Source organism: Epinephelus fuscoguttatus, linkage group LG6 (assembly GCF_011397635.1).
Source record: "Epinephelus fuscoguttatus linkage group LG6, E.fuscoguttatus.final_Chr_v1".
NCBI lineage: Eukaryota > Metazoa > Chordata > Actinopteri > Perciformes > Serranidae > Epinephelus > Epinephelus fuscoguttatus.
The window spans coordinates 13,045,598-13,067,959 of NC_064757.1; the positions used below are offsets into that span (position 1 = coordinate 13,045,598).

General features: G+C 40.7%; 1 protein-coding gene across 1 annotated transcript; it reads left to right on the forward strand.

Moving 5' to 3' along the window:
• The first annotated feature begins 681 nt into the window (after positions 1-681).
• npffr1l2 (neuropeptide FF receptor 1 like 2) lies at positions 682-22,167 on the forward strand. The gene is made up of 4 exons (XM_049578889.1): positions 682-791; positions 2,637-2,997; positions 12,563-12,662; positions 20,260-22,167. Exons 2-4 carry the CDS (start codon positions 2,655-2,657, stop codon positions 21,266-21,268), a joined length of 1,452 nt encoding a protein of 483 aa, XP_049434846.1. The 5' UTR covers positions 682-791; positions 2,637-2,654; the 3' UTR covers positions 21,269-22,167.
• The last annotated feature ends 195 nt before the right edge of the window (positions 22,168-22,362 follow it).

The window sequence follows — 22,362 nt, forward strand, 5'->3', positions numbered from 1 at the left end:
GCCCCATCACCAGTGCATGATAGACAGCTACCGAGTAGAATAGCGCTGATGCTTCTAGTTCATCTTCATCTCACATACAACAAACACACATACCATGACATCAAACAAACAAACAACTCTGTCCCACACACACTCAGAGCAGAGCTATTTAAAATGTGCTCATTTCTGGCTGTATAGCATGTGTGTATAAATGGTCAGGGTCATATTTTTAAGCCATCGGCATGGGACACACTTAGATGTTACGGTTGTCTCGCTCTCTCACAGAAACACACACACATAAAAAAAAAACTTGAAAACATGATGGGCCCTATTTAGATGGTCTAAAGCAGATGGCGGAGGGCACATAATCCATGTCGCAAGTGTCATTGCTATTTAGATGCAGGTGCAGTTGTCATTTTCACGTCCTGTGCCCTCATTGTCTAACACAACATATCTAGCCGGCGACGTCCACTTTTGTTGGCTCAAATGACAGCTGTCACTGCTGCAGCTTTTTCAGTATAAATTCCACTTATACATTTATTCTCCTTCAGAGGATCTAGGGTGAAAAAGAGTCCTCATTCGTCCGATCATTCTGCCATCTGCCACTTACGTACTGTTGCTTTCATTCATTCGTCCTTTAATCATATGTATCTATCGTCTTTATGTTGCAGATTATCCAGGGAACAGAACATGAGGAAAAAACACATGTAAATACAGCACATAAGCCAGAACTAGCACCTCAAGGACAAGTTCAGTATTAAAGTGATATATTTGATGCCTTTGACAGCTCCACTGACAAGTGTATTTGCCTGGTAAGCCACTCTTCACCTGATATCTTCATGCAAACCAACCATTTCTCTGAGAATGTTACACTCTCAACATAGAAGTGATTTTTTTCTCCATTGTGATTATTGAATGTCATCTGTCATGGGAAGGAGGTTTCCTCTTGAGATAGTTCTGCGTTATTGCTCATATTGCAGCTGCCGGCAGTATGGACAATTGGGCAATATGTATTTATTTTCTTATCTCTCATTTCTCCAGACAATACCTCAAGTACAGCTGACACTGGGTCTCTAGGGAGCCTTCAGCAATGTACTTTAAATAACAGGACATGTCTAGAATATATATATATATATAGATATAGATATAGATATAGATATAGATATAGATATGGTTTGAAATTCTCCACAATTTCTCCAGTGTTCCTCTGTTTGCCCTTGGTTTATTCTGGGTATGATGTGCAGCTGTAGCTTTTCAGATGAGGACTTAGTTTGGTTAATCTACCACCTCGTGGAGCATAAACTACCGCAAATCCAATAATGAAAAGGACACAGTTGCTAACATTTGCATATACTCTGATGTAGTGGAATCCAGGATTGACTTCCACTCAGTGGTGATATACTACAAAGTGGATATTCTATTGTAAACTGGGCTTCTCTTTGTTTTTTTACATAACCTTTAACTGCTTAAAAAATTACTGTTTTGCCTCAGAGGTATCACTAGGTTACTAATACAGGTAGTTCGCTGGTTCAAAGATCAAACAAATGAGTTCTTACGTTCTTAAAATTGTAGATTGTGTTTGCAGTCACACGGAAGTAACATGAACTCCAAATAAAAGAGGCAAGAGGATGCACCCCTGGGATGATCCAGTGGGGAAAAGAGGAACATCTGATGAAACACTGTTAACATTCACACATTATGACCTTTTTGTTAAGAAAAAACTAACATCCAACAGCCAGCAAATCAGGCCAGGATCAATGTTGTGGATACTCTTTAACCTTCCTTCTAGTATGTGAGGCTGGATATAATTCAAAGGAGAAATCAACAAAAACTAGGCCCACAGAGGTCTTTACAGACTCTTTATGTGCCAGACACACAGCGCATTGTCAAAACCTCTGTCTGACCTGTAAACAAACTGGAGCTGGCCCAAACATACAGCCCTTTTCAACCAGGAACTAAACTATGACACTTATCTGTGCTCTCTTCAAAGCCAGACTACACTGATTTAAAAAAAAAAGTAATTTTACCTCAATAAACAAGGAAGCTGCTGGTCTACCGCTGCCTTAACTGGTAGTTTGTTTGCATATTTGTGTGACTTTGGTGACTCCAAACTAACACTTCAAAACACCAAAGATAAGTGAGTTTTGCTTTCTGTTTAGTTCTTCATTGGAAAGGGCTGTCTGTTTGGGGAGTATTCCCTGAAGTGACTTTGGAGCTTAATTTTTTGGCACAAGTACAATTATAAAGTCCTTCACTGGACAGGCTAATGTGTGTGGCAAACCCAAAGTTTAATTCAGTAGTTGCACTTATGCTCTTGTGTATTTGGTTCCAGAAAGGCCAAAAATTAAGACAGAACAAAACTTCCAAACTCTTTAAACACAGAGAATTGCTCTGACTAGAGCCCTGTGCATACAACTCTGGCATGTGGAAGTATCTAAAGTTACAATTAAAGCTATGATTGGACAGTCGGGGGAGAGGCTGAACAACACAACACAACACAGACCTCAAGATGCGACATTCTTGCTGAGTCAAGTATTACTTCCTGAATAAAATTTGTTACATTACGTGTTTTGTTTGAAATGTCAAGCAATGAGGTTATATTTTTGATGTTATTCTAAACAGAATTCTAAATGATCTCTTTATGATTCCCCCTGCAGTGTTGCTTCATCCAAAGGATGGAGATACTGGACAACATGGGTGAGGAAGGGATGGAGCTGGAGGGATCAGCCGCCACAGCAGCCATTGTAAACACCAGTCTAGATGGTGTCACAAATATCACCAACATTACCTTCTCCCCCTACTATCGGCACTCTCTTTATGTGGCTGCCACCTACATCCTGGCCTACTTCTTCATTTTCCTGCTGTGTATGGTGGGGAACATCCTGGTGTGTCTGATCGTACTGGAAAACCGTCATATGCGCACAGTAACCAACCTCTTCATCCTCAACCTGGCTATCAGTGACCTGCTGGTGGGAATCTTCTGCATCCCAACAACACTGGTGGACAACCTCATCACAGGTAATAAATACCTTGTCATATGTCCTTACTGTACCTCTGGAATAACTCCATACTGTCACAAATGTGTTGCAGGAAAATGTTCAGAGCAATTAGGAAGACAAACACTTTATCAGAGTGAGTGTCAACATTTGACCAGCTGTTATACTCATGGGCACAGGCGCTTGATATGACATTTATATACAGTACTACATGCAGCAGTTTGTCACTGGTGCCTTCTTTCAGGCAGAACAAGTAATCCCACAGTATATAATAACGTGTATGAGGTAGTCTTTGGGAACTATAGCAAGAGCATATACAGGGCAAACTGTTAAAAGGAAAGGATTTGCAATGTGAGAAATATATAAAAGCACTATATGGGCAATTTATTTTTGACAATTCAGTCAATAAGACTAAACTGAAGGACTCAGGCCACTCCAGTAGAAACATGTTAAAAGCTCAGATCTTAAACTGGTTGATGGGTTGAGACTGAGCGGCGAGACACTGCTTTTTATATTCACATCAAATATGACAAACCAAACTGTTAAGCTCCTGCTACTGAAAATGACACATAAGATAGGTGTACAGGTCAATGAATAGCTTGATACTGGTGGCTTTCGTTGGCAAATCAAAATGCTTTGACCTGATGGGAACGATTCTTGGAATAACTCCAGCCACCTCTGCACCTCGGCCTGCTTCTCACTTGGCTAGCCTCGGGATCATTACCCTCCGGTCTGCCTGCCCTCAGCCAGCTAGCCTGCCGCCTGTCTGCCCTGATTCTCTATCTCCTGAACCCTATAGGCCCTCAGTGGACCCATTAAGGAGACACCCTGTTGTCCCTCAGCCATCCATAGTTGGGTCTCACCTTGCCATTTTCAAGGAAAAAAGCCCCACCATCTTGGAGTTCCCAGAAGACGGTGTTCCCCGTAGTTTTGTCTCTCTGCTGGACAGTGCCACAGAGCCTCGGCTGCCCAGAGGCACAGATCACCAGCCAGAAAAGTCTGGCATCCAGTCAGCTGTCTGCTAACATCCTGCCAAATCGAAAGTCAGCCTTCTCTGCTCTCCTGTCACTGGCCCCTGACCTGCCGCTCTCACCAGCCTCCAGCCCTGACCTGCACCCAGATCTTCTGTTCCCAGCCACCACCTATGACCTCCAGCCTCCTGCCCACACTTCTATGCATCTGTGCTGACAAATCAGGCCTCACGGTCCCTGTCGTGAGCCTCCTGGCTGTCCTCTAGAGCTGTCCCACCTATGCTGCCAGCCTCCCTGACTGGATTGATCTTGTCATTAGATTATCTTATGACACTTAGAGTCATTTTAAAATATTTTATTATTTGAAATGTAACTTTATTCAACTAAACTTAGCTTCTGTTCTGTGTCATACCAATCCATCACATGACAGCAATATTGTTTGCTTACCTGCAAATTCATTTTCATCATACACAACTGTGATTGGCTCAACTAAGCTAAGGAAAGCTGCTAGATTCTGACCGTTCTCAAAGAAGGCCTCTGTGTTTCCAGCTGACCTCTAGCCTGTCACCCATGTACACTGTTATAAGAGATATAGCCAGGGTTGTTGTCAGGGCTGATACACACCATGTCAGAGTCTTTAGAAAACTAGACTGACACAATGCTCTATACCAAGCTGACCCTGTGTTGCTCATTGCAGTTCCTGGCACACAGTTCCGTCGTCTTTCATATACTGTATGTTACCTAGAAAATAATGAAGAAGTACATCATGATGACATGCATAGATGTAAGGACATAAGTAATGTACTGGTCTTTCAGCCTATTTAGTGAAACTTTGCCTAGTGAATTATACTGCTCATGGTCATGGATATATAATGTGCTCCAGGGGCGAAAATCCCATTTCATAGTTGGGGGGGACAATAAACAGTAAAATTTTAGAGAATAATTCCAGGGGGGGACAAGGAAAAAAAGTTGTAGCCTGTCTGTTATACAGCTTTTACTGCAGTTTGACGCTTTAATCTTTTCTCTATCTCTCCAACAGACAGGCATAAGACCTTTCTCAGCACTGGCTGAGTCCACCTGCACATGTCCAGATTTAAAACAAAATGATTGAAATCAAATTAACATGTACACATCAACAACAGTCAGGTGTGCCGTGCTGTCCAAGGTGCTGAGTGTGTCTGGAGCACTGTCTGGAACACTGTCTCCCCGTGTGCAGTAATGTGAATATTTATGCTATTAAGTAAGCGGAGAAAACATGTCTCTCATTGTTTAATAGCAGCAAAACAATAAGGCTTCATTCATCAAAGACCGAAACTCGATCTCTCTGCTTCTCTCCCTCTTTTTCATCTGGCTCAGGTGTGTGGAATGGATCCTTCGTCACTGGCTGGCTGCAGGAGCAAACCGTTTTGTTTGGGTTTTTTTTTTTTTTTTTTTTTTTTACTGGCAGTTAGATAAACATTTTCTGCAATTAAACTGGTAAACTGGTTTATAAACAGTGTGCTGTGAGATCTGTCTCTGCGCACCTCAAAACTGTGCGTAATAGTCGCACGTAATGACTGCTCCTCGTCAGTTAAACTGCACGTCTTTCATATTTGTCTCACTGACAGGTGGAGAGCCTACAGACAGGTACCCATTAGCTACAAGCCGCCCCGTCACAACTGTGTGTAATAGTCTCTCATAATGGCCGTGCGTAATGGCCGCTCCTCGTCAGTTAAACTGCACGTCTTTCATGTTTGTCTCACTGACAGGTGGAGAGCCTACAGACAGGTACCCATTAGCTACAAGCCGCCCCGTCACAACTGTGTGTAATAGTCGCTCGTAATGGCCGTGCGTAATGGCCGCTCCTCATCAGTTAAACTGCACGTCTTTCATGTTCGTCTCACTGACAGGTGGAGAGCCTACAGATATTAACTACGAGCTGCTCCGCCACTGACTGCTCTTGTCCTGTCCTCTCCATCTTCTTTCTCTCCTGTCCTCTCTGACTATCACTAAACTCTGGCTTTTGAACAATGCAGGAGAAATGTTGCAGACAGTTTATATTATCAGCCTGGGCCTGGGGCTTGTTGTAACAGTAAATGGGATGTGTTGTAACTTGTGTAAGTTAAACTGTATCTGTGTGAGTGAACATCTTACCCGGCAATGCGTAATGTGGGCAGCCAGGTCCAGCCACACGCTGCTACTGCTGATAAAGTACTAACAGCTGCTAGCACCGCCCGTTGGAAAGAGTGTGGGATATACCACTACTAGGAATGGGAGGGGGGGACTAAATCTTTTAAGATTTAAATAGCACATTATTGTGCCATTATAATGAGCACCACTTACATTGTGCTTTTAATAAATACTACTGCATTGTTCAAAAATTATTAATTGTGTCTCAAATTATTCTAGGGGGTACAGCTTTACTGAAGGGGGAGTCATGTCCCCCCTGTCCCCCCCAGTATTTCCGCCCCTGATGTGCTCTCATGGACAGGGGGGAGTCATTCTGATATGTCTTACATGCATGTATGTCTGTCTGAGCCTCAGTGAACATACAATATACCAAAGAAAGAAATACAGGGGGATATGAGGTTGTAGCAAAGTATTCAACAAAATTATTTAAAATCAAATGTACAGTTACTGATCACTTCACTACAACATGATTATATTAATATGATAAAGTAACACTTTTGAATACTTAAACCTACATTCATTATTTTTTGATTAATAAATTTGACTTTTAGCTCCACTCTTATCTTAATTCTTCCTGTCTCCTGTTTAGCTGCTATATTTTCTCTGTGTGCTCCAGCTTGTTGGTAACTTTGTTCCACTGTTATCTGGTGCTGGACAGGCAGTACACAGAGGGTTTACCATTCCCCTGAAAGCAGCTGCCTGCGTCTGCTGGAAACAATGTTTGGCAGGGGGAGATGTGTTTTTTGGTTGTCTGTCTGCACGTAGCACCACATTGTACGTCCATACATCCCATTCTTGTGACGGCAATATCTAAAAAGCACCTTTAGAGAATAGAAACATCTACTTGTACTCAGTGATGAACTGACTAGAATTTGGTGATCGACAGTCAAGGTCACTTTGAACTCACAAAGACATGTTTTTGGCCATAACTCAGGAATTCATACAATAATTTTACAAAAATCCACTTAAACATCTGATAGAACAAAATTAGGATTTGATGACATTTTATATCCAAAAGATCAAGTGACAGTTTCACTGTGATATCATAATGTTTTGCAAAAACTGGCCATTCAGTGTCATAACTCAGGAACAGACGGAGAGACATCTGGTTAGAAACTGAATCAGTGACTCTAATCTCAGGTGTCCACCTTGAAACTTTACTGATTGTATAGATCTTGTCTGCTGCCAAGATAAAGATGTATGTGAAGAAAGACAGTATTGCTTACTGTCATGGTTACAACATTATGGCTGTTTTGCTGATATTGAGCTTCAGGTGACTGTTTTTGCACCATGTGGTTAAGCTCACTTTCCATCTTCTGTTTTCCTCTGTAAGAAAAAAAAAAGCCTTGAAGTGAATACAGCATTTTTCTCACTGTAAATCATTCACTGAAAGGACAGTGATAACTTTGCAGTTTTCAAAAATTCACTAAATACCTTTTATTAGATTCCTTCAAAGTCTTCACTACATATATTTCATGACTCTGGACTGACAAGAACAAAAATTGCAACTACAGTATTTAACAGAGACATAAACCCACAAGGCGGTTATTCTAGTTTGATAACTTTTTTTTTTTTTTTTTTTTTTTACAAATATTGATCAGAACAACTTCAACATGATTTAAATATGTGAAGGTGTATTTTCCTTAAAAACATTTTAAATAGTTTCAGATTGTCATGTGAGAACTAGTTTCAAGAGTGCTATGGCAGGGAGTCTTTTTAATTAAAAGGTGTTCAGGCTAAAATGTCAACATAAATGTCAAACTCTGCCATTCAAGATTATACTAGTCAGACCTTTCACCAGAAAATGTAAAGAGAATCAGTGATTGGCAGCTTTAAAGCAAAGGTGTTTGCATTCTGCTTATTGGCATGTGTGACACAAGGTTATCAGTGTTGCTTTGAAGCAGTAGTGCAAGTAGTAGTGAACCTACAGAGGGTGTTCACTTGACTCTGCAGTTCCCCACCACTCTACTGAACATTCAAGTGTCTTTCAGCTCTTTGTTTTGGTTTTACAGCTGCAACTTTACTGTTTTGGTTCACTCAGTGCCCTATTGGCGCATTCACACCAAGATAGTCCAGGGGGACCCAGTTCGATTGGGCGGGGGATTGGTTTGGTTCACTTTCACACTGCACTTTTTAAAGCGGACCAAACTGCTCAGACAACATCACGCAGTTACAACAGCTGCTCATTTGGGGGCGATATTGCCCGAAACGACCACTGACCAGGAAGAAAAACAGCATAAGGAAGAAGAAAACCCGGTTAATCGATTGGCCAGGACCGAAAACGAAAATCCATCCCCTTGATCGCGACAAAAACACCAAAATGCAATGCGCTCCACGTCACTTCCTCTCTTTGGTTCGCTGGATAGTCTGTTTTTATTTCCCACTGGAAGCGAACCGCACCAGGGTTCACTTGCAAGTGAACTGAGACCCCCAGTTTTCAAGCGGACAAGGATTCACTGGTTTGGTCCGCACCAGAGTTAGAATAAGCGTTCACACCACTCCAAAGGAACCAAACTATTTGTGGAAGCAGACCAGGGTTGGTTTAAAGTGGACCAAATGGCGCCAGTGTGAATGCATCCATAATGCCAGCACCATACAGCAGGCAGACAAAGTTAGCAAAGAACCTCAGTGCTCAGGTTTATTACATTTTTATTTGTTCAATTTTAAAACATATAGTTTGACATTTATATTGCCATCCATGTCTTCCAATCAGCTAACTTTCATTCTATGTGGAAATAAATGGTAAATGGTACAATACATGTAACAATGTAGAGCACAGAATTTGCAGAATGCTCAGCTGTGATGTTAAGTACTAATTTCTCAACAGTCAAAGTTAAGCAGATCTTATTAGCTCTTTAATATTTAGCATTTGTGTTTGAGCTTTTCAAATATCATTTATTATATTATCTAAACCACCTACAGCAGCATTTCAACTTTTAACCGCCGGATTTCAGGTTTTGCCTAGGATGTTTTCTTACATGTACAATGCCTTTTTTAAGTTTTGGTTAAATTTTTGTAGTTCTGTCCAGTTTATTCTAGACTTGTAAATTACACTCTCCGGCCGCTTTATTAGGTACACCTTGCTATTGTACCCACTTTTGCCCCAAGAACTGCCTTAATTCTTTTTGGCATAGATTCAACAAGGTGCTGGAAACATTCCTCAGAGATTTTGGTCTACACTGACATGATAGCATCACACAGATGCAGATTTGTCGGCTGCACATCCATGATGTGAATCTCCCGTTCCACCACATCCCAAAGGTGCTCCGTCAGCAACAATATTCAGGTAGGCTGTGGCGTTTTAACGATGCTCAATTGGTACTAAGGTGCCGAAAATGTGCCAAGAAAATATTCCGCGCACACCATTACACCACCACCATCATCAGCCTGAACCGTTGATACAAGGCAGGATGGATCAGTGTTTTCGTGTTGTTTATGCCAAATTCTGACCCTACCATCTGAATGTTGCAGCAGAAATCCAGATGCATCAGGCCAGGCAATGTTTTTCCAATCTTCTATTGTCCAGTTTTGTTCAGAGATGGTCTTCTGCAGACCTTGGTTGTAATGAGTGGTTATTTGAGTTACTGTTGCCTTTCTATCATCTTGAACCAGTCTGGCCATTCTCCTCTGATCTCTGGCATCAACAAGGCATTTTCACCCAGAGAACTGCTGCTCACTGGATATTTTCTCTTTCGCGCACCATCCTCTGTAAACCCTAGAGATGGTTGTGTGTGAAAATCCCAGTAGATCCGCAGTTTCTGAAATACTCAGACCAGCCCGTGTGGCACCAACAACCATGCCATGTTCAAAGTCACGTAAATCACCTCTCCATTCTGATGCTCAGTTTGAACTTCAGCAGGTTGTCTTGACCATGTCTACATACCTAAATGCATTGAGTCACTGTCATGTAATTGGCTGATTAGCTATTTCAACAAGCAGTTGAAAAGGTGTACCGTATCATATGGCCAGTGAGTGTACTTGTAATTCTCAGTGTCTCACATGGATTTACAGTCACAGCTCATTGATTTTTTTGCAGGAAACTTGCAGCTTTACTGCAGCTTGGGGAATGTGTGCTGCTGTTGTGATTGTTCCTGGAGAAATGGAATTCTGTAATATATCATTATTGACTGTGTGGTTTTTGATTCTTGTCATTGGTGATCCTGCCAAGGTTTAGTGAGAGATTTTTTGTCTGATATTGCTGCAATTGTACATCACCTTAAGGTCAATAATAATTTATATTGTTTTTCTGACTGTGCTGCCCCTCTGATACAGTCCCATCATGAAGCAATTTGCTGTTCCTGTAGAAAGAGAATTGGAGGTTACAATCACTCTGTCAGGTGTGTTTGAAGTCTCCTTTTTTGCTGTTGCAGGGATGATGGCACAATGAGGTAGGAATACCACATGATGCTTTTTTGTCCCCAAAGGGAAATTGGAACACTTGAGTCAGGACTCAAATGCTGAGCACATGACGCTTGACATATTACATATCATATAACTGCTTCTGTAGCAGTAACAATAAACAACAAACAACAAAGCAACATGTACTTATGTGCATTAAAATGACAAAAGCAAGCATATACAAAGCACATGTTACATAACCAGTAAAAAGTGCAAACAAGATATTACACAACCCCTCTCATCATATCATGAGTCTATTACACAACATCTGCAAATGAGACAAATGATTTTTTTTTTTGTTACTTTTACATTTGGATACTCTGTATCTTCTGCTGGAGGTTTAGGAGCTCATACTCTGTGTAGAGAATAGGAGATGATTCAGTCTGTACCATACAGCAAGCTTAAACTGTAGAAAGAGATCGACATAGGCTACCCTGCTGACATCCCATACCTATGGCAAGCCGTTTTAACATTTAATCGCTAAGTTTCACTATCCAGAATTACCATTATAGATATCTCTAACGTCATTTTGACTAGTCAAAACTGAATTACAGTTATCTATAACGTTATTCTGACTAGTCAAAACTACAGTTACAGATATCTGTAATTCAGTTTTGACTAGTAAGATTCAAACTATTTTTGCCATTCATGTGTATGGGGTTTGTCATTATAGATATCTACAATTATGTTATGACTATCTATAATTCCAGTTTGAGATATCTACATCATTTTGACTAGTCATAATTCAGTTGTAGATATCTACAATGTCATTTTGACTAGTGAAAATGACGTTGTAGATATCTACAACGTCATTTTGACAAGTCATAATTCAGTTGCAGATATCTATAACATCATTTTCACTAGTCATAATTCAATTGCGGATATCTATAACGTCATTTTGACTAGTCATAATTCAGTTACAGATATCTACAACGTCATTTTGACTAGTCATAATTCAGTTGTAGATATCTACAATGTCATTTTGACTAGTGAAAATGACGTTGTAAATATCTACAACGTCATTTTGACAAGTCATAATTCAGTTGCAGATATCTACAACGTCAGGATATCTACAATGTCAGGATACACTGTAATATCCTTTTTGACAACCACATGATCCACACGGAATTGTGTGTAGTCTGTTATTGTTTCAGTGGCCTCACCCGTTTCCATATTATCCCAGTTTGTGGGCACAAGTGTCTCTGTGCTGTCTCCCCACGATACAGTCACTAGCCATGAGCACTGTCTTGTAATTTGGAAGTAGGTGGACTGTGCTGTGGTCAAAAGTCGACAAAGAGGGGCTTTGGTGTAGCTGTGGAGGCATGTTTGATGTGTCCATAACACTTTATCTAAAACCTTGTTATTTTACGTGTCACACTTAATCTCCCGTAGACAGTTCTAATTTACAGTGATTAAAATCCTGTAAAAAGAAAATAGGGCCTCTGGGTGTATGTGGCAGTTGTTGGTGGACACAATCTGCTATTCAATCTGCAGCTCCTGCCACATTTGCACTTTGGGGAGCATATACCACATAAATTATTGTGTTCCCTGTGAAAATAAAAAAGGTTTCAGACACAGGCACAACAGCTAAACATTAGTGTTGCATACAGTCTCTCTCACAGTGTGGTGTCTGCACCAGCTGCCACTGACAGGCAGACCCTTGACTTTTCCCTGATGATTCAGCTCTGTCCTCCCAGACGAGAGAGAAACCCTCCAGCTCGATCAGAGAGTTTGGACTATCTGGATGCAGCCAAGTCTCTGTAAACACTATCATGCTCACGGGACTCAAAACATAGTTTGGCATTGGTTCGGAGTTCCTCCACAAGCTGCTGACTTTGTGTCTTCCCTGCATTTCCATTTAAAACCCAGCTGGCTGCCTAAAACTTCTTCCTGCCACACTACAGTCACTGTGTAACAAGTTATGCATGACTCAAATATGAAATAGTGCTTCTAGATTCCTGAAAATCTTTGAAGAGTGATCATTGTGTCAATGTACAATATTACAGCTTAAGTATTACTCTAATGAGCATTTGTTATTTTTTTCAACAGGTTGGCCCTTTTCCAACACTGTGTGCAAAATGAGCGGCTTCGTGCAGGGCATGTCTGTCTCTGCATCAGTCTTCACCCTGGTGGCCATAGCTGTTGAAAGGTTAGTGTGTGCCGTGGTGAGATACCTTTTTTTCACCTTTATTAATGCCAAAGTAAAAGTAAAAACGGGTGACAAATTAGAGTAAGTAAGTAACATGAGACATGACAAACAGAGGTTATGAATTGAATATGGCACAGATTTGTAGTTGTCTTTGGTAGTGGGAGCACTGTATGTGTGTGTACATGTAGGAAAGACTGTTGTGTGAGTGTGTCGTGTATTCATATATGCCTAACTGTGATCAGAGAAATGTGCAGGTATGTGGGAGGAGGAGGAACAGGAGCGATAAATAAATAAATACATTAATAAATAAATGTCAATAGATAGATACCTAAAAAAAAAAGGAAAATGGTATATGTATGTGTGTTGTCATGCATATGTATGTATGTATGTATGTATGTAGATAATAATAATAATAATAATAATAATAATATAGTAATGTCACCTTGGGATTTGCAGGGAGATGCAGGGCTAGCAGGTTGTTTCTTTTTTTCTTTGTATTCACTGACATATTTTCAGAATCTTATGGGTGTCATTACCTTGGGCTGCCCCCACACCTTTAGAAGTGAGCTTGTTTACTACAGGCTGTTCCCAGCTTCTTACACTGGGCTGCCAACAGCAAGTCTATTGTGAGTGAGTTATTATGTTGTTGATATTCTGTTTTTTCTTTCCAGTTTTTCTGTTGTCTGAGGGGATCCAGCCCTCACCCTGAGCCCCCAAAGTATATCATAAAATAGAAGTTAGTTATAAAAGTAAATGGAGAGACACAAAGAAGGGGAAAGCTGGGACAATGAATAAAAAATAAATCTGGTTGTTTCCAGTTGGATCCTTGGTGTTGGAGTCTAAAGAAATCAACCAGGTGAGGGTGGGTTGAGCTAGAATCAGTAGATCATGTATATTAGAGTGTATTGTCATTTTAATAGAAGCTAGTCTTCCCATACAGATATTGGTAAGTTCACCCACAGTTGGAGAGCATTATTTATTGTTTTGAGAAGTGGGGTTTTGATTGAACAGCCCGGATGAAATGTGAATCCCTAGATATGTCATGTGACTAGTGTATGTGGTTTCATATCTAGTATCAATTATATATGGTGCTAAAACAATGCACTGGTTTGAGATGAACTGCACCATCCCTGGAAAGTGGATGAGATCAGGCAGGTGCAGCCAAGAGCTAGTGACAAAAAGCCATGGACAAGTTGGGCAGTTTTCAGCCTGTTTCAAGTTCTCGTAGTACTTCCATAGTTTCCAGTAGGTTTCCAGAAGCATTTGGTCTGTACAGGAAGTCACAGAAATACTCACATCCAGTTAGATCTGATGTTGATTTATTAAATGTCCCAAATGACCCATATCAGTTTGTTTGCTGTCTCCAATTGATGTAATTATGACAGAGTAGCCTATTAAAATGCTTCACAGACTATCTGTAATTTCTGTTCATGGTTCAACCTCCATTTTAGATGAATTCTCATGTACATCAGCATCATAGCAGTTTGCTGCTGTGGGCCTTTATGAATGCATAAACAAATTGAAAATATGAGTCTAATAGTGAAACACAGAGGAAAGAAATACAAGACACAGCTTTCATTAAAGATCGGTCCAATACATCATAGTCAGAATTTCATTCTGTCAGATGTTTTCCCTCACATTCCACTTGCTAAATATTTCAATGATTTAAACAGTCCGATGTTAGTATACAGTAGACTAGCCTATGTATAGTTTATCATCTGTGATATGAATGTATAGTCTCTCTGACTACTAAACGTCACCATCAGCCACACAACATGTAGCCTATTCTGTTAAAAGAATAAACCTTCAACTCAGACAATTCTAAATGGCATGCATTGCCTGGCGATCAATATTGATCGATTGTGCACAGGTCTAGGTCATCTCGAAAAAACCTTTTGGCACTACTAAAAAGTGATTATTCTGAGAAAATTCATCGACGTCAAGTTTTATTGATTTGTCATTAAGGTAATTTATGAAGTAACAAGACTGATAGTTTATGGCCAGGCTAACGGCTCTATGAAGCTTTATTTAGACAAAGCAGTGCTTTGAGCTAAATGCTAACATCGGCATGCTAATGTAGCATATATATATATCACCGATACACACTATTTACACTACTGGACCAGTTCTAGGTTCTAATGGAGTGGGGTAACAAATACAATTGAGCCAGAGACCAGATGATTTAAATGGAAAAGCCAGCACTTTACTGCAAGTAAATAAAAATAAAAACATTCACAGATAACATTCGAATCAGTCGATAACCTGCAGGTACCAAAAATAAGTTTCTTTCACATTCACCTCTTTTTCCTCACCTCAGTTTTTTCCTAGGTTAGAGATAATTTAGTTCAGGCAACCCACCCTAGTTAGATGGTTTATTTAGTTTAGTTTAGATAGTTTAGTTATGTTAGACCGGTCTGTAACTATCTTATTTAAGGTTAATTTATTTTGGTTCAGTTATCTTCCTGAGTTAACTCTTTTTTTTCTCTTCTCACAGGTAAGAGAATAATTACACCTTTCCAAATCAAAATGAAGTGTAACACTTATACCTCTAATCACAACAATGACAGTTATGAAGAACAAAATACAAAATGCAACACTTCAATTCAGAGTTCAAAGTTCAGTTTCTGTGTAGCCTACTTCAGTTCAGAGTTCAGTTTCTATGTACTCCAGATCAGTTCAGTTTGAAAAGAAGAAGAAATGTAATCCAATACTCCTACCATTCTGGCAAAGAGTTTACCGAAAGTCCGTCCTCGCGCAGCGGATCCTCTCACTACCACGATTGAGATGAACTCTTGTCTTTAGAAACAAAGTCCGCATGTCTGGCTCACCATCTTGTGTCCTGGGCGTGTGTGTAGTCTCCGCGCACACACACACTCAACAGAAGAAACTCCTCTTCAAGTTCAAACTTCAAACAGGAACAATAACACACAAAAAAACCTGACCTGTACGACAGGTCATAAGAAAAATAAATCAGTTTTATCAATATAATTAAAATCAATAAAGTTTTACAATTACTGTGCATCCTAACATTACTGCTAGTTGTTTAACAAGACCGAAAATGGCGACGACAGGAGCAGCATCTTTCATCTAGCATCTCGTATTTTAAACATAATAAAACTTAACTTCTCCTCCTAACATAATATAACCCTCTTTTCAGTTAACAACACAAGATGCAATTTAAATTGGTTCCCTTAATAAACAGAAAATATTAGCAGCTAAACAGCTTGTGTTAATAGCTTTCTCCACACAGTTGCAACATGAAATGGTATTACAATAAAATAAGTTGAAACTCAACAAAACCGTTGTGGTTTGATTAGATATGTCTCTTGTGAATCACCAACCACGTGGTTATTATTTTTAGGGTCTTAAACCACTCTCTGGAAAAATATTCATTCGTTCGTTTTTCTGCTATTCTCATCTGCTCTCAGGTCCGTTCTGCATGTGTATGCTGTGTCATACAAGGGTCATAGGGCAAAGGACCATGAATCTCTTAAAGGGACAGTACCGTTAAAGCCTTTATAGGCCTATTTTTATGCATTCCCATGAAATTATTATCACACCGTTTTTTAATCACTCTTATTCAATCAAATGTGACATTTTAACTGTTTTAACTTATTTATGCATTTTAATGAATTGTTTGTATTTATTCATATTTTACTGTGGGTTACACTAACATGTTAAATATACTGATGTATACCTGGTCTAATATTTACCCATGGGATGTATTATAAAAACTCTGCACCAGATGGCTTCCAATCACAGAAGCACAGAAGCCAAAAATGTCTCCCAGCTTCTAGGTTTGCTCAGGCACTGTACAGCCTACTGCACTCGTGCATTAGTGTTTCTTCTGATGGTAATTTTGCAAATATAAAACCTCCATTGATTAAAATTTCATAATAGAGTACTAATCTACCTTGTTTTTAGTTGGAGGTGTCAACAGCTTTACAGACATCTCTTATAATCGTGGTCTAAGGGGAAAATGCTTTTGGTCCTAGGGGATTTTTAGTAGCTCTATGGTTGCTCTTTTGGCTGGTTAGTTGGTTGATCAGTCCACAAAGTTTTTACCTTAGCGGGTTGTGATTTGGCATGGAAGTCATGGAAGACATTATCACATTTTAGGCATTTTGTAGCCTTTTTATGGTTATGACCTTAAACCGCTACACTGAAAAGATAAGCCCTTCTAGTTCCCATCATCACAGATTTGAAGTGGCCAGTCAGGATATCTTGGAGGCGGAGACTACAAAGTCAGGGGTGCATGTTGGGTGGTTTCTGTTGAACTGAGTGAACCACTGTGATGCAGTTGTTCTTTCAGATGACAATAACACTGGGCATTAAACAGATGCCTTTTTCTAGAGTGTTGGAATTAAGTGCAGTAGGGTAAGTACATTTCTAAGATCTTTAACTGTACAAGCAACCAAGCCTGTGGTGATCCTAGATTTGGGGGGCCCAAGGCAAAGAAGCCCATTGATGCTCAGTTCTAACCAGAGATGGGGGGACTTGAGTCACATGACTTGACTCGAGTCAGACTCGAGTCGCAAATATGATGACTTGAGACTTGCTTGACTAACGTTGATAAAAGACTCATCTTGACTTTGACTTTGCAATCACGCCGTTGGGTGTCACTTTTTTTTTTTTTTTAAAGATTTTTTTTGGGCTTTTGCCTTTAATGAACAGGATAGAGTGAAATGGCGTGAGAGAGAGCGGGGGGTGACACGCAACAAATGGTTGCAAGCTGGAGTCAAGCCTGCAACCGCTGCAGCGAGGCATCACCTCTGTACATGGGGCACCAGCACTATCCATTATGCTACCGACGCCCCGGGTGTCACTCCTGTTTACGTTTAACAATGTTATCAAACACATCAGAGTTAGCTTGTATTTGTGGCTAAAAATAGTTTTGTGCGAGCTCATTCATGAGTACAGATTTCAACCAGCAGCATAAACCAAAAGTGAATCCTGCCGGTTGTGGATTGAATGGGTGTCACAAACAGAAATACGGCCGAGCACTATGGCCACCACTGCAATAACGGTTTACCGGCGTCCAAGAAGCCCGGCTCCAGGTCCAATAATTTCCTCTTCGTTGGTGTCATGACTGCCCAGAAATACCCGAACAGCCGAGCTGGGGCGGCACACAGGTATGTGACGTGTCAGAGGAGAAACGAGCCGTTCACATTTCTCTCTCTGTGGCAGGTAACCAAACCTCACCACACTGAAGGGACTGTTCTTAACTTATCAGGGGAGGAGGGTGCCTGGTTGATTTTTATTTTATTTATTTATTTTATTTTGATCCCCCTGTAGCCACAAATATTTTTCAATGAGCTTTTCGCAGTGATTGGTGGAAAATGCATGACCCTTCAAATGAATTAGATTTTTAAAATTTAACTGAGTTCATCTGAAAAGTCAGTGGACTAAAGACATCCTTTGTGTCTAATAGTAGAGCAGTAGGCCCAGTGTAGCCCAGTGTGTGTGTGTGCTGGGCCCTTACCACACACATGATGGAGGAGAGGGTGGCTCCAGAGGAGCCTTTTAATTTTGTTGTTTTCCTATTAAATGTGTTATTTAAAATTTTCACTGCGCTCCTAAATTTCTGTCTGTGCTCTGTGCACATGTGCTTCTGGTCAAAAAGGTTAGTGTAGAGCCCTGTTTGATCTCTGTTTTTAGCCTCATTGTAGCCTGTAGTTCTAACTGCCTCTCTGGGCACCGCGTTCACGTGTGCATGCTTGTGCAAGACCGTGAGACATGGGCACCACATTCATGTGTGTGTGCTTGCTTCAAGCGGCAACCTCCAGGGATGATGAGTGAAGCCAACGCAGAAGTGCCAAAAACTGCAGTTTGTTGAATGGCCACTTGAGGCAGGCTCCAAAAGCGAGTCAGTCTCCATAGACCGCCATGTTAAAATGCTCAACTTTACAGGAGAAATAAACATGTTTACAGCCTGGTACAAAAAATGGTTTTGGTCTCTATAGCTAATTTCCCCCTTCATGACAACTGTACGGGGGGTGAATTTTTTTTATAACTCATCCGTTTTAAATTTTATTAAGGCTTAAAGTTGCGCATAATTGGGGGCCTGGTCACTTTGAGTGACAGGTGGCGCCATCACGGGTGGCTAACTAGCCGCTGGCTGTCTGCTAGGCGTCATCTCAGCTAATTCGCAAGTCATTGACCCTGACCTCTCAGCCGTGTTTGTGCCTTTTGGATATTTTGTTTCGTGAGGGAGCTGGCATGAGCAGGAGCAGCCAACACCACAGGGCTAGCCAAAGTAGCATAGCTTGTTAGCCTAGCTTGTTAGCCTAACTTAGCAGCTTTGCGTGAGGTGGGCATGTTTAAGCAAACAGGCTTCATTTGGCCTGCCTTTTTGCCCATTTTTGATTAGCCGGGAGTTGGGCGGAGTCAGGCACTGCCAAGATGGCAACGGCCAGAGCCGCCTGCTTTGAGTTTCAAACCTGCTCCTTAGAAACCAATGGGTGACGTCACAGTGATTATGTCCATGTTTTTATACAGTCTATGGCTTGCTTTCACTGGTTTCGCGCTGACTGGTTGGTGCAGCGTGGACCCAAATGATTTTGTTGCCATTTGCGGAGCCTGGGCTGCCTAGAGACTGGACTTTCTCACAGCATATTCAGAGGACATGTAGCTGTGTGTGTGTGTGTATATATATATATATGTGTGTGTGTGTATATATATTTTTTTTCCTCTTTTTTCATTATACACCCCCCATTTCTCTTTGTAATTTCCTTTCTCCTTAATCTCTCTCTCTCTCTCTATCTTTCTCTTACTATATTATTGACTATATTACTATATATATATGACTGTATCATTGTTCTTATTATTATCATCATTATTGTAATTATTGTTACTGTTGTTGCTATTTTTATTATTATTAGTATCATTGGTAGTGGTATCAGATTATTATTCCGCATTACCCTGACCCAACTGTTTCTTCATTTTTTTTAATTTTTATTTTCTGTTTATTTATTTATTTACTTATCTATTTTTCACAGCACTTTTTTTTGTCTTTATGCTTTTGTCTTATATGTTTCTCGGGCCTTTGTGATGGGCACACGTTTGTTATTGTTGATTGTTTTTGTCTTGTTCCTGTATATTGTTTATTTTTGCACATAAATAAAAGTTAAAAAAAAAAAAGAGGACATGTAGCTAGCGGATCATGAGGAGATGTTTGCTGTATATGACATATGACTTGACTTGTGACTTGCATGACCTGAGCAATGACTCAACTTGACTTGCTTTACTTATAGCAGAGACTTGACTTGCTTGATTGTCACCACAACTAACTTGGGACTTGCTTGAGACTTGAAGGTAAAGACTTGAGACTTGCTTGTGACTTGCACATGTGTGACTTTCCTCCATGTCTGGTTCTAACTCTGGGTATCAAGCTGTCTGTTTATTTGAGATTGGAATTCATCGTGACTTTAAAGACTACTGATTAAGGTAAAAAAAAAAATAATTGGAAGACTATTAAGTAATGAGTATTGAGTATCCTTAGTTGAAGCTCTAGCTATATTTTAAATATTCCTCATTTGATTATGTCTAACCATGTAGCTAACTCATGGCAGTGCTCTTCCTTAATTATCTATTGCAGGTTTCGCTGTATAGTGTACCCTCTACAACCCAAGACGACTGTACTTGTTGCCAATGCAGCCATCGTGTTGATCTGGGTGCTGGCTGTGGTGATGATGTGTCCTGCTGCTGTGGCCCTGACTGTGGAGGAAGTCCCTTACCACTACATATTGTACAATGATGACTTCAACCACACACTCCCCCTGTACACCTGCTACGAAAACTTTGCCAACCCTCAGATGAGAAAGGTCTACACGACAGTTCTGTTTGCTCATATCTACGTGGTACCGCTTGTCGTCATCACACTGGTGTACGGAAGCATTGGAGGCAAACTGTGTTTTTCTGTGGTTGCAAACAGAGAGCCACAGCTGGCCAACGCCACAGTTCAAGCTGGGGGTAGAAGGGGCGGTCAACCAACAATTTCCCAGAAAAAGATCAGAGTGATAAAGATGCTCATCGTGGTGGCTTTGCTTTTCATGCTGTCCTGGTTGCCACTCTGGACGCTCATGATGATGACTGACTATGCAGGCTTGGACAGGGACCAGTTGGACCTTCTGGCCAACTACATCTTCCCCTTTGCCCACTGGCTGGCTTTCTCCAACTCCAGTGTCAACCCCATCATCTACGGCTACTACAATGAGAAATTTAAGAGGGGCTTCCAGGCAGTGTGCAAGTCCAGGCCCTTTTGTTGCCTCATCCAGTGCCAGCTGTGGAAGAGGATGGTCAGGTGGGGCAGGAAAGACAGGACTGTTCAAGCACTATGTGGAGGTGCTGACTTCAGAGATGCCACTAACAATCACAACCATCTTGTCTTGGGGCTGAGAAATCGAGTCCATAACGACAACAAGGTGACTGAAACAGCAGAGGTGAATAGGAGTGTGAAGGTGGGGTGTGTGGTGGTTCACTCAGAGGGAAGACTTTCAGATCGAGGGTTAGAAATGACAGCTGTGCATAAACAAGGCGGTAATGGTGAGGAGTCACAGAGGCTTAGTTCACTGGCAGCCTCAGTGTATCAGGCATGGGATAACTGAGTGTTCACAATGTTACCCATAAATGACCCAAACAATGTGACATCATAATTCTAAAGAGGAGACAATCAGCTATCTGATCTAGTTCTAAGCAGTGCTTCACATTTAACACTTCAAATTGCTGATGGGCATGATCAGCCAATCAGGGACAGCACATATAATACCACAGCAGGTGGCACCATGTACCTTGGGGTAATTGTACATTTGGAAAATGTTCCCTGACCGTCAGCTAAGCAAATCCAAAAGTAACCCAATAGTTAAAGTTGAAAAAAATATGTTGATCTAAACTCACGGCATCAGTGATAGAAATTGGTCTAAATCAATTTCATAAACCTTCAACATACACAAACAAAGTATGCAGTACTTACCTTGATTGTGTATGTTGCCCTCCTGCCCTTCTCTCCCCGTAAGCAAAACAGCTGGCTGAGCATGTGTATCCATGTGCTGAGTATATGGGAGCCACAGAGAAAAGAGGCCAAGCCAAAGGAGTCCCTTTTAAAGAATTACTTAAGCCACCAAACGATGAGTTGTTTATCAGTTACTCACTCCATGTTAAGCTGAATTTGCCAGAAAACAAAGTGAATAAAGGATCCAAACATGGAGACATACAGACACATAGCTATAGGTACTATATCAAAAGATCTGTTTATCAACTCTCACATAACTCATGTGTTCAGTACCTCCCAAACACATGCATTCTCACTAAACTGAAAGTGAAACGCATCTATGCTCTTTTGAAGCCAGACTCCATTGAACCAATTTGAAAATTTTACCTCACTGAACACCGGAGCTGTTGGTCTACTGCTGCCTCGATTGGTGGTTTGTTTGTGTTACTGCGTGACTTCAGTGTTTTAAAGGGTTAGTTTGGTTTTACTAAAGTCACACAATAATACAAACAAAGTGGGAAGGAGCAAAATTACTGATTTTGTCAATGGAATCTGGCTTTGAGAGGGCATGAAGTATTACTTTAAAGGCAAAGCCTGTGGGAAATTAAAAGAAGTACCACAGTAATCTAAGCCTTCACGTATGTCCGATCATAGTTATCAGAGCTATAAAGACAGAATTTATCGAGAGGTGACGTAGTTTTAGTTTTCAAG

Bases quoted from the DNA above. Each gene is read 5' to 3' on its own strand.
- npffr1l2 (XM_049578889.1), top strand. From the start codon at position 2,655: ATGGAGATACTGGACAACATGGGTGAGGAAGGGATGGAGCTGGAGGGA. The intron at 2,998-12,562 runs GTAATAAATACC...TTTTTTCAACAG, and splicing joins GGTGGACAACCTCATCACAG to GTTGGCCCTTTTCCAACACT. The intron at 12,663-20,259 runs GTTAGTGTGTGC...TATCTATTGCAG, and splicing joins GTGGCCATAGCTGTTGAAAG to GTTTCGCTGTATAGTGTACC.